Below are 12,959 nucleotides of genomic sequence, written 5' to 3' on the forward strand. Positions count from 1 at the left end.
AAAATGCAGAGCTTCCTTGCAAGACTCACATGGGAAATCAAATTTGGAAGACTGCTATGACTGGCACCTCTTTCTCAATCTTTATTTTCAGTGCCAAATGGTTTCTCTCTGGAACTGAGCGAAACACAAAGGCAGAGACCAAAACTCAATTAGATTATTTTGCTGGAAAACAAACCTAGCTACAACTTATTACCTTTGAAAAATACAAGAATGCCCAGGAAATAGTTATAATATCAACAATAAGAAAGAATATATCTATAAAATAGAATAAGAACATTTTAAAACTCAAAGAGCTCATCCATATAAATAAATCATCAAAACGGTATTCAGTTTTACCCATAGCTCAATCAAATAAACAAATGTTTACTCATCACCTCCTTCAATAAAATTTAGATTTTTTTAATTGATGCTTTCATTATAAAATTAGCATATGCTTGGTCTGGCCCAGTGACACAGTGGTTAAGTTCAGAGCACTTTGCTTCAGTAGCCTGGGGTTTGCAGGTTTTGAACCCCTGGCACGGACGTACACACCACTCATCAAGGCATGCTGTGGCGGCATCCCACATACAAAACAGTGGAAGACTGGCACAGATGTTAGCTCAAGACAATCTTCCCCAAGCAAAAAGAGGAGGATTGGCAAAAGGTGTTATCTCAGGGCCAATCTTCCTCACCAAAGAAAGAAAGAAAGAAATTAGCACATGCTCATTGAAAGAATTCAAAAGTGTATAAAATAAGAACAAAATTTCCCTCTTTATCCCACCCCACCTCCCCCCACCATCCTACTCCTAATTGTAACTGTTACTGATAGCCTACTTAGTTCATCTCCTGCCACGCCCTCTTCTCTGCTCACTCAAAATATATGCATATGTTTGCATATGGGTCTGTTTTTCCAAATACATTGGAATCATACTCAATACTATTCTGCAACTTAACATTTTCCTTCCTGTTCCATCAGTTCATGTCAATCAGCCTCATTCTCTTTTAAAACTGTATAGTATTTTGTAGTATTAATATACCATGCTTTGTTTAACCATTTCTCTGTTGAGAACCACTTAGGTTGTCTCCAATTTTTCACCATTACAAACAATGCTGCAGTAAATATCATCAGTTTATATTTTAGTTTGCTTTTTAATTTAAACAGGACTGTGGAAGCTGAAGTCATTACAGAGTTTGGATCTGTCATTCAATAAGATATCGCAAATTGGTTCATCTGATTTTCATAACTGCCTGCGACTGGAGAACCTCAACTTACAGAGCAACAGGATATTCAGAATTCATCCAGAAGGCTTCAAGGACCTCAGAAAATTACAGGTTATAAAATAATTTTAATAATATTTCAAATATGCAGATATATGGGCAATTACGTTAGATGAATATTTCCATGAAAGAATTTCTTCACACCCAGCAGTACTGGCTATTAATCAAAAAACAGAAGTCTATTTTAAGATTCCCCTAAAATCGCTGAAGTCTCTCACTTGCCTCAAAAATCAAAAGCCTCTGTAATGGACATGAATTTTACTCGAACATAATACTCCACAGCAAGAATTGGCACATTATTCTTCTCAATCAAATTAAACCTAACTCCAAGTTTCCACTTACCAGTTATGAAGAAATTAAATCTTAGTTATTAGTGAGGCTCCATCACAGAGCCGCAAGGTCAGTCAGAGGTTCCTGGGGTCTTACGCAATCTGGAACACATGGTTGATGCTGAGATGTCAACAACCCAGGACTGTATGGGCCTCTGAAGGCCAATGACCTGTTGCTTCCATACCACAATTGGGTACAGAACACAAATGACAACGCTAAGAGCTCATTCTTGTAGAGCACTCACCCCATACCACCCACTGTTGTAAATGTCAGACCCATGTTGGGGGCACCCAGGTCACCCTTTGGAGCCGTAGGGCCCGTCTCCCAGGCACCTTGCAGTTAATCTCACTGCAGTCTTGACAGCTGTGAGGATGGGGAACCCCCACAGCCCGGCTCCAGTCTTGGCAGCTGCCGCCCCTTCTCCAAGCTATTTTCTCCACCCGCCTCCTCTTTGAGGGGATACTGTAAAATCTCCCCTCAGGGCTCCCTCAGAAACACCCAGGTGGCCTCCAGTGTGGCACCTAGAGACAGCTGAGGAGAAGATTTAGTCCCCTCCCCCTAACCTCCATCACACACCCCGATTCTTTTTTTTTTTTTTGGCTTGGTGAACTAAATTAATTTATTTTTTCATTTAATCAATTGGACACATTACAATTTGTAAATTTAAGGTGTACAGCATTACTTTGATACATTTATATATTGTAATATGATTGCCATTGAAACAATATCACATAACATCATTATAGTACAGTATTATTGACTATATTCATGTGCTTTAGATCTCTGTGGCTTATTAGATCTTATGGCTTACTACTTATTACAAGTTTGCACCCTTAAACGCTATCAGTCTCATCCTCCCAACCCCCATCCCCTGGGAACCACCATTTTACTCTCTGTCATTTTATAGGTTTGACTTTTTTTTTTTTAAGATTCCACATATAAGTGATATCATACAGTACTTATCTTTCTCTGTCTGACTTATCTCGCTTAGCATAATGTGCTGATCTTATATACAGAAAATCCCAGAGTCAATCAAAAAACAGTTGAAATGAATCAGTGATTTCAGTAAAGTGGCAAGTTACAAAATCAACTTACAGAAATCACTGGCATTCCTTTACACCAACGATGAAACATCAGAAAAAGAAAGAAAGAAAACTATCCAATTCACAGTAGCATAAAAGACAATAAATTACTTAGGAATAAATTTAACCAAGGAAGTGAAAGATCTGTACAATGAAAAACAATAAGACTTTGCTGAAAGAAATCAAAGCAGACACAAACAAATAAAAGACATTCTGTGTTCATGGATCGGAAGAATAAATATTATTAAAATGACCCTATTACCCAATGCTGTCTCATCCACAGATTCAAAGCAGCCTCCATCAAATTACCAAAAACATTATTCACAGAAATAGAGGAAACAATCCTAAAATTTGTGTAGAACCACAAAAGACCCCGAATAGCCAAAGCAATACTGAGAAAAAAGAATAAAGCTGGAGGTATCACACTTCCCAGGTTCAAATTATACCACAAGCCACAGTAGTAAAAACAGTATGGTACTGGTACAAAAATAGACATGTAGACCACTGGAACAGAATAGAGAGCCCAGAATTAAATCCTAGCATTTATAGTCAATTAATATTCTACAAGAGAGCCAAGAGCACCCAAGGGGGAGAGGATAGTCTCTTCAACAAATGGTGCTGGGAAAACTGGAGAAATACATGCAGAAAAATGAAATTGAACTCCATTCTTTTGTTTATTTTGGGGGTTTTTTGGTGATAAAGATTGGCCCTGAGCTAACATCTGTGCCAATCTTCCTCTATTTTGTATGTGGGACACCATCACAACACGATGATGAGTTGAGCGGTGTGTAGGTCCATACCCAAGATCCTGTGGGGGTCTGGTCTTGGCCATGCCAAGATATGTCTCTTTGGCATGAGGATTATTTGGGGCTGGTTGCTTTTGATAAACTGGGACAGGGAAGGAGGCTCTGAGGAGTGGAACTTGCTTGCCTTTTGTTAAGAGACATTTACATTGTAAAGGAAATCTCCATCTGTAAACGTCCCTCCCTCTCTGTACCAGGAAGAAGAGGGGGATGACTTTATCTCTAGAAACTCTTAATCAATACCAAAGGCAAGGACTTAAATCTGCATAATAATCTTATTCCTGTTTCTGGTAACCTCCTGTAACTGATTCCCCCCACCCCCAATATCCTCCTTTGTCTTTAGCTGGATATGATATTTAAGGTGAGGGCTTCAGCCATTTTGGCAAGTTGCTCAGCTTGCCTGAGCCTCTCCCATGTATACATGTTATAAAGCTTTGTTTAATTTTCTCCTGCTATTCTGTCTCGTGTGAATTTAATTCATTCTCTGGCCAGATGAACCCAGAGAGGGTAGAGGAAATGTCTCCCTCCCCTACAATCCGAACCCACAAACCCTGGGCCACCAAAGCGGACCACACAAACTTAACCACTACACCACCAAGTTGACCCCCTGAACTCCATTCTTTATGTAGGCTGGTATCTTTCAATAAAAACATAATGTGAGCCACATATGCTATTTTAGATATTCTAGTAAGTAGATTCAGAAAGTAAAATTAAGCAGGTGAATTTCACTCAGTAATATATTTTTAACCCAAAATACCCAAATATCATCTTGTACACATGTAATTAATATAAAAATTATTACTGAGATAGTTTACCTTCACTTTTTCCTACTAAGCCTTCAAACCTGGTGTGTATTTTACACTTACCACACATCCCATTTGGACTAGCCACACTTTAATACTCCATAGCCATGTGTGGAAGCAAGAGCATGAGTCTCAAATCTGCTTCTCCAAAAATAGGGACTCAAGAGATATTTATGGGATGGGGGCAAGATGGTCTGAAATGTGGAGAGAAGTTATTGGAGGTGAGGAGAGGTGAGGTAATTGATGATCTGCACAAGCATAGTCAGACTTCATGCCTCTTCATAGGATGCGTGTTCACAAAATGGCAGTATTAGCATGATCAGAGGGTAGAATTTTTAGCCTCTTGACATCAAAAGGTCCCCAATCCAACATCTGCTTGGGCCCAGTTGATGAGTTAGTGGTCTCTAGTGCTGGCTCAGTGAGTCGAGGAGTTGAAAGAAAGATTTCTTGGACTCTCAAGGCCTGGCAGTAGTGCTCTTTTATTCAGAGAATAGCATGGAGTAGCATGGGGACAGGACCCATGGGCAGGAAGAGCTGCAAAAACATGGGTTGAGGGTCGGGCTAATTTAAGGCATAGGTATGTGAGTTATCTCCTTACAAGACAAAGGAAAGAATATGTTAAAGAAAAAAGTCATTAAAATGGTATCAGTGCAGGTGGGGTCTGGTTATTGGGTGGTCCTATAACTTTAGATAAGAATCAGATCAGATTAAGTAAATGGTTGAAGCCACCACCTTAAATATCATCTTCAGCTAAAGACAAAGGAGGATGTTGGCGGCGGGGGGGGGGGGGGGGGGGGGGGGGGGGGGGGTCAGTTACATGAGGTTACCAGACAAGTACAGGAAACAAGAGCAAGATTATTATGCAGATTTCAGTCCTTGCCTCCCCATTAAGAGTTTCTAGAGATAAGGTCATCCCCCCTTCCTCCTGGTGCAGAGAGGGAGACACCCTCACAGATGGAGATTTTCTTTACAAATGTAAATGTCTCTTAACAAAGGGCAAGCAAATTCTACTTTTCAGTTTCCCTCCTGTCTTCAATTTTTAAAAGTAACCAGCCCAAAGTAATCCTCATCAGTCTCAGCTGGCCTGGAGTGGACAAAGGGGTTCTAATTCCTGAAGCACAGCTCACACACCCATTACCATGGTGACCCAGGCTCCAGGGAGATGTTATCTATAGGAGCCTAGTGGGAGTCAGAGAGCATATTTCCTAAGCAGCACAGTTAACAATGGGCGGGTAAACAGCTAAAGGCCATAATCAGTAATTGCAAAAAGGAAAAAACCTTTAGTTCCTAGCTACTTAATCACCAATGGCTAACTCTCTGCAGGTTTCAACTACCTGAAAAACGTTACAATATTTTACTTTCTTGTTGAGGAAGGGTAAATAAGAAAGCTATTGATCCTAGGCCAAGCCAGGCCAAAGCAAAGGTTTTTTCCTTCCCAATCCCAGTCACCTAGTTCCTATTTTTGGCACCTTTCCTTTGGGAGTTGTGATATTGTGATTTACAATAAGAAATATATATTTGGTCTCTGTCACCTTTTCAGGCACAGAGCTCCTAAAACCCTTGACATTTCCCAAATGATGAGAGCCATAAAAGTGTCTTTTGTTATGTTAAGAAAGTGACTTTGGAAAAGCACTTAAGTAGGGGGGCTGATTGCCAGCGGGGCTAGCCCTGGATTAGAAAGCCTTTCTGTCCCGCCCCCCTGACCTCCAGGGAGGGGAAAGGCGCTGGAAGTTGAGTCAACCACCAATGGCTAATGAAGTAGTCAATCTTGCCTATGTAATGAAGCCTCCATAAAAACCCAAAAGAATGGGTTGGAGACCTTCCAGGTTGGTGAACACGTGGAAATGTGGGGAAAGTGGCAGGCTCAGAGAGGGCATGGAAGCTCCACACCCTTTCCCTGTACCTTGCCTTGTGTATCTCACCCACCCAGCTGTTCCTGAGTTATATCTTTTTTATAATAAACTGCTAATCTAGTGAGTAAAATCTTTCTCTGAGTTCTGTGAACCACTCTAGCAAATTGCTTGAACCCAAGGAGGATATCGTTGGGACCTCGGATCTATAGTCGGTAGGTCAGAAGCAGAGGTGATAACCTGAACTTGTGATTGGCATCTAAAGTATCGGGGTAAAGGGGCAGTTTTGTGGGACTGAGCCCTTAACTTGTGAGATGTAACACTATTTCCAAGGAGATAGCGCCAGAAGCGGGTTGAATTGTGGGACACTCAGCCGGTGTCTAGGAATTGCCTAATGTGTGGGGACAAAGTCTACATGTCGGAATTGGTACTAGAATCAGAAGAGTCGAGACTGCTTGGTTACTCAACACTGGAAAGGTCACTCTCCCGACCTAAATTCAGGGAGAATTCTGCCGCTACATGTAATGGTCTGGGTTACGGTGCTGTTTGATTGCTTGTTTGAATCAGCTCTTCTTAGGAATTTATGTAATCTAAGATGTCAATGCTGCTTTCTCACCGATGTTTCTAAAACACCTGGCCTTGATAACATACGGCCTTTTGGTTTTCATCCATGGCTCTCTTTTCCTTTTTTTCCCCCAAGAAGGTTTGTGTGCTCTGTTTTATGATTTTCTCTTCTTCTACTAACCACCTGCCCCTCTCCAAACCCCATTACCTGACCCTGGTGCCTCCTGCTCCGGCCTCTTCCCCCCAGATCCTCGCTCCAGTGCAGTGGGAGCCCAGGCTCCGGAGGGTATATTCCGGAGTGGAGGGCACACAGCTGTGAAGCCTGGTCAGATCACAACTCTGCAATTTCATTAATTCATTCCTTTCTCCATTATTTACTGAGCACCTGCTCTGTCCCAGGCCCTAGTCATAGGGGCTGTGTGGGATATACTGTGAGACCCAGCCCAGTTTCCTCCTGTAAATGGGAAAATGAGGACATTGTCGGGAGGATTAGCCATAACGTATGTAAGACACCCAGTAGAATGCCTGGTCCACAGCAGTGCTCTGCGAAAGGTAACTGGAGCTACACCTAACTATGCTTTCCCTGTCGTGTCAGGCAACTGCTATACCCACCTTCAACAGGTCCTGCTCTGCGTTTCCAGAGCCACTGAATCCTTTTTGTTCCCTGGTTTCCCCTTCATTTCTGATTAGACTAGAAAAATTAGTCATGTTGTATATACTGAGTAGACATGGAGGGAGATAAATGTACTGCTACCCTTGAGATAATACTTGATGCAAAAGATTTCCCTTTGCTACTTCTGGTCAACCACAGTTCTTTGGTGTTCTTTGTCCTCATCATCCAGTATCTTCTGTCAATTCCAAGATCACAGAGTTTCTAGACATTCCAGCGCTGGTATTTAATCTAGACCTTGATAACAACAGGGAGCCTAGGTTTTATCTCACAGTACAAATTATAACTCATAGGAGAGAAGGAAGGGGAAATGATTGGGTATGTAAGATAGGCACCACTCTTAAAGCTTTCACATATATTTAATTCTTACAAAAACCCTGGGAGGCAGGCTCAGAGAAAATAAACAGTTTGCTGAGGCTCACAGAGTTATTAGGGGCAGAGCAGAGATTTAAACCCAATATTCTCCGACACTCAAATGCATGCCAACTTCATATTGCATCCACTGAGGTGTAAGCAATATCTGTAACCCATTTATTTTGTCTCTAAATGTCCTTATTCACAGACTGTCCTAAATTTGTTTCTTCTCAAACAGGTTGTGGACCTCAGCAACAATGCTCTGACCACCATCCTTCCGATGATGATCATTGCTCTAGAATTTCCCCATCTGGAGGTTGACTTGGCTGATAACCAGTGGGAGTGTGACTATAACGTGGCAGTCTTCCAAAATTTCATTTCTGAATCCTGGAGGAAAAAGTGGAATGAAATTTGCAACAAGTCTATAGGTCAGTCAGTGGTGCCTCTTCTCTCTGAAATGGTTCCATTTAAACTGAAACAAGCACATGAAAAATTTAGTCTCATTTGAAACAATGACAGGGCCCCTGAAAGCAAGGGTGCTGATCCCTGGCGTTCCTTAGCCAGCCCTGGGCTGCATCGCAGAGCAGTCACTGGTACCTACCTGTTGTCCTCTGTTCATGGATGACTTTCCTCACGTGGTCCAAGAAACCTAGTTCAGATAGCTCCGAAACCACTGGATTCGGTCAAAAACAGAAATTTCACAAGGAGAGAATTTTTCCCTAAAGCCTCAAAAGGTCATGTTTTTATCCTAATTCTTAACAAATAATCAATCAAAGAGAGAACTTTTAAAACTTGAGCCACGGTTATTTAAAATCCTTGCGAACCCTCTGAAAGTGTAATCGTGTACATACACAAAACACACATATTTCAAAAGCATATTTTTCTTTGATTTGTTCTCTGCCACTCTCCCGGAGAGCTAGAATATGTTACGGAGTTGAACATTCTGGAAGCTTTTTTCACTGTTAACTCTCTCGGCTAAATCTCAGAACTAACTGTGGGGGAGACAGTCAGATTTTTTTTTTTTTAAATGAGTCCTGGCCTCTGTTCTATTCGGGACTGGCCTCAAAGGAGAAACACAGCCCTGCTTACCAGGTTTAGTAGAAATCCGTGAAGATCATAGAGAATATTGTCAGCCACACTTATTTCATCCTCTCTAAAAGCCATAACTAGCCTTCTGAGTGTGGAGGACAGAAGGTCAGGAACCAGTAGAGAAACCTGAATATGTTTGCTGCTTACCGACACTGGAGAATGGTGAGGAAATGATATTGCAAACATGAGTAGGGCTGAGGCAGACTTTGCAGAGGGTTGATGGAATGTTGTTGCAAACGTGCAGTAGGTGAGGTTGTGGAGGAAGGAGAAGTGGTGTGGCTGCCCCTCCATTCTGGGTTTCTCCTTCCATGGGCAGCAGTGAGGCAAGAAGCCTAAGGAACATACGGCCTCCTAGGCCCATGAGCAGCAGACCCGAGCCTGATGGCCGTGTGTAAACACACACCGAGCATGTACATATTATTGGCATTAGCCAATCCATCAGTAAAGCTGCTTATCATCATGTAATAAAGAGCTTAAATACAGCCAGATCAGGACTGAGCAGGACCCATGGAAGCTTTTAAAACCACTGGAATCTTATTTCAATGCCCACTCAGTATGTGTTTTTTATCCCCTATTTTCAGGGACTGAGAAGGTATATTGGTGGACTCCCAAAAGGAGAATTTCCAGGGAGACTCACCTTCCTCACACTGAATTGAATCCTATGAGAAGTCTCGTGATGAGCAAAGCCGAGAGGCCCCGGGAAGGGCAGTACACGCACTTTTCCCCACTGGGGAGGAAGGACGATGCCATGCAGAGACAGCTGCCAAGACGGGTCAGGAGAGACGGGGATGATGTGCAAACTCCTGATAGAAAGCAAGACGCTTCCCAGGACCTTGCCCTGGCCGTCTGTCTGGCGGTTTTCATCACATTCTTTGTGGCTTTCTGCCTGGGGGCTTTTGCAAGGCCTTATGTTGACAGGCTGTGGCAACAGAGATGCCGGAAGAAAGGCCCTGGTTCCGATACTGCGTATTCAAACGAGGGCTTCTGCGATGACGTGGAAGCTGCAGAGAACACGCAGCACCCAAGGGTAGGTCAGCACCAACCTTGCTGTGATCTAAAGCTCTATGAGAACCAAGACTCTTTCTTGGTGACAGGAGCCAGCCCACATGCCGCCATCATTCCTGATAGAACCCTGAACACGAGCAGAAAGGAGCCTGACAGTCGGCAGAGCAGGGAACAACTCGACGACAACAACGGGGCAGGAAGTAGCAAGGATTACATGCTTCCAAGTGACAGTGCAGCCGGGGCCCTTCTCCGCGGACAGCCAAATGCTGATCAGAATGCACGATCTTCAGCTGCACAGGACCACATCTACAGCAATGCTATTCTTGGAGAAATAAATTATGAAACTGTAGCCCAGGAAGATCCTCTCAGTGAGCTGTCACTGGGCGTCCCTGCAGTAGTGGGCAGGTCGCAAACTGTCTCTAGCTCAATCCATAATGATTCCAGTGAATTAGACCCACCACTGTTGAGAGAAACAACGGCTTCTCTCTCGCAAATGCTAACACATCCGAAAGCACAGAGGACTGGAGAGCATGAGGGAAGAGGGGGCACTGAACAATTACCCTCAGAGTTCTCTAAAGAAATGCAAGCAAGCACTTACGTTAATTTGCTGAGCACACAGCAGCAAAGGCTCAAGGGGTCCAGTGCTGAGGAAGAGCTTTCCACCTACTACAGTGCAGTCACACTCAGTGACCCAGAAGATACAGACCCATCCCCACCCGTCTTCCCTCCAGGATGGGGGAGGGACCTGCATGTCACTCCTACTAAAAAGGAACCAGGGCAGGAACACCCTCCTGACACTCAGTACGAGTTGGACACCGACTACGATTCTGATGAGGGGTCTTTATTTACTCTAAGTTCAATAAGTTCAGAGGATGCAAGAAATATGACTGAAGAAGAGGCACATGGTGAGGAGAGCCGTAGAGCCAGTGAGGCCCCAGAGGACCAGGACTCAGGAATGAGCAAGGACAATGTTATGTCATTAGAGAGTCTTGACAATGACATCACCTTCCAGAAGGTTCTGGGGAAATGTGAGAATCAAGAAGATCATTTTGAGAAACCTCTAACTTCTGGTCCAGACTCTGGTTGGCGTGAAACTCATCTGGAAAGTGCCTCTAACACCAATAAATTTGAGGATCCATTGACCTTGCCCGAGTCACTGGGCAATAGTCCTTTCACTGATGAGACTCCAGAGGAGTTCAGTCATGATTGGGTCACAGCTCTTCAACCTGAGGTGGGAGAGTGGCTTTACTCACTTAAAGACTTAGAATTTTCATATGTGGATATTTTACCACAAACACCACCTCGTTCTGACGAAGTTCCCTCAGATCCTAGTAAGAGTGCCTGTCGTGAAAGAGACTCAAACACTTGTAAGGATGAAACTTTCATTCAGGAAACAGACACAGCTCGAAACCATAGTCCCTTCAAGATCACAACTGGGGAAAACTTAAGACCTTCACAACAAGATTTTGAAGAGGCCAACGTGAATTCCAACCTAATGGAAACTGATGCAAACGAGAGGTTTGTATGTCCTCCCGAGGACCATGATTCCAGAAGAGTTATAAGCCAAACACAATTGTTCCAATTCTGTGGTGATGAATCTGCTGTTCAGGGTGAAAGAGGAGGGGGCGAATATTTTGAAGATGGTTCCAAGAGCCAGATACCATTATTACCAGAGCTTGCAAATGACGCCAGTTCACTAAGATCACAGGAGCCCTTCAGTGATAGAGACTGGGGTAAATACTCACAGGAGAATCTGTTGCAGTCAGAAAAAGATGATTCTAATCTTTATACTCATATGCAGACCCAGAGCAACTCAATGGGAGTTGACGATCTACTTGAGGACCAATGTTACTATGACGAAGACAAGGATGTTCAACTTGAAAGTCAAAGGGAATTCAAATAACATTTTTAGTACAGATTGAAGCACTTAGATGGAACTGCTGGACAGATTTTTACAAAGTCTGCACAAAGAACAGCACAACTTTTTGGAGGTTTATTGTGAAACTGCAAAATTGGAAGGATTCAGAACAATCCTAAATATTTTTTAATAAGTTATGTTAAAAGAGGGACCATTTTCTAGAACTAAATGTAAATTAAAAATCAATTTTCAAGAAGAGAAGTGAAGTTTTTTGTCAAAGAAAAAGGTACTCTACCATTATCCTTGACTAACCTTTCCTCGGTGTGACTCTCCAATTTGGGCTCTCATGAGCTGTGTTCTCCTGTTTAGCCTCCTGCTTCTCTAACATTTTCTCCTTTTCCTTCCTGACACTCCTCCTCTGCTTGCCTTTTTTTTTTTCCTTGGTGAGGAAGATTGTCCCTGAGCTAACATCCATGCCGATCTTCCTCTATTTCATATATGGGACACCTCCACAGCATTGATTGATGAGCAGTGTGTAGGTCCATGGCCGGGATCCAAACAAGCAAACTCCAGACTACCGAAGCAGAGCGTGCAAACTAACCACTGTACCACCAGGCCAGCCCCTCCTGCTTGCCCTCTTAAAGAGCATTCCTCAAAGGTCTATTCCCAGTCTTCCTTTGCATCCCTTTACCTCTCTCCTTGGACCCCACTGCCTCATGAGCAGCTCTGTACATGAGGCCCAGGTCTGCATGACAAGACCAATGTCCTTCCCAAGCTCCAGACTCACCTTCTCCAACCCAGTTGTCCAAATCCACATAGAGCCTTCTGGGACCTAAAATTCCTCCTTTTCCTCACCAATGTGATCTCCCACGTTCTCTTTCTTGGTCAATAGTGTCATGACATCCACCCAGTAAAGCCGGTTAAAACTTCTGAGTTATCTCTGACTCCTTCTCTTTCATTTCCTAAATCTGAGTGGCCTCTAAGCTCTAGGCAGTGGAAGTGTCTGTGTGTCGATCTATACAGTGAGATGTTTAAGTATGACAGTCTGGATGGGGGCTAGGCAATTTGTGGGAAACCAGTGTTTGCATAGACAGCACCCTGTTTTTACTTAGAGGGTACATTTATTGAGGGTAGACTAAGACGGAAGGTGATTGTGAGTTTTGGGAAGGACCCGAAGGATCCAACTGTTGGCATTAGCACTAGTCCTGTGAGGGATCTAGCTCCTCAGCAACTCTTGACTTTGTACTCTCTGCTCTCAACCCCCAAAGAAGGCACGTCCTTGGCTAGCACCTAG

General features: G+C 43.2%; 1 protein-coding gene across 3 annotated transcripts in view; it reads left to right on the top strand.

Moving 5' to 3' along the window:
* LRRC66 (leucine rich repeat containing 66) overlaps positions 1-12,600 on the top strand; it is a 30,434-nt gene extending 17,834 nt beyond the window's left edge. For all 3 annotated transcript variants that reach the window (XM_070505889.1, XM_014862339.3, XM_044765952.2), the window contains exons 3-5: positions 1,142-1,311; positions 7,952-8,141; positions 9,384-12,600. In XM_070505889.1, the coding sequence (XP_070361990.1) occupies positions 1,142-1,311; positions 7,952-8,141; positions 9,384-11,710 (2,687 nt within the window). In that variant the 3' untranslated portion in view covers positions 11,711-12,600. The remainder of the gene's footprint in view (positions 1-1,141; positions 1,312-7,951; positions 8,142-9,383) is intronic.
* The last annotated feature ends 359 nt before the right edge of the window (positions 12,601-12,959 follow it).

The sequence above is a fragment of the Equus asinus genome, chromosome 3 (assembly GCF_041296235.1).
Source record: "Equus asinus isolate D_3611 breed Donkey chromosome 3, EquAss-T2T_v2, whole genome shotgun sequence".
Lineage (NCBI taxonomy): Eukaryota > Metazoa > Chordata > Mammalia > Perissodactyla > Equidae > Equus > Equus asinus.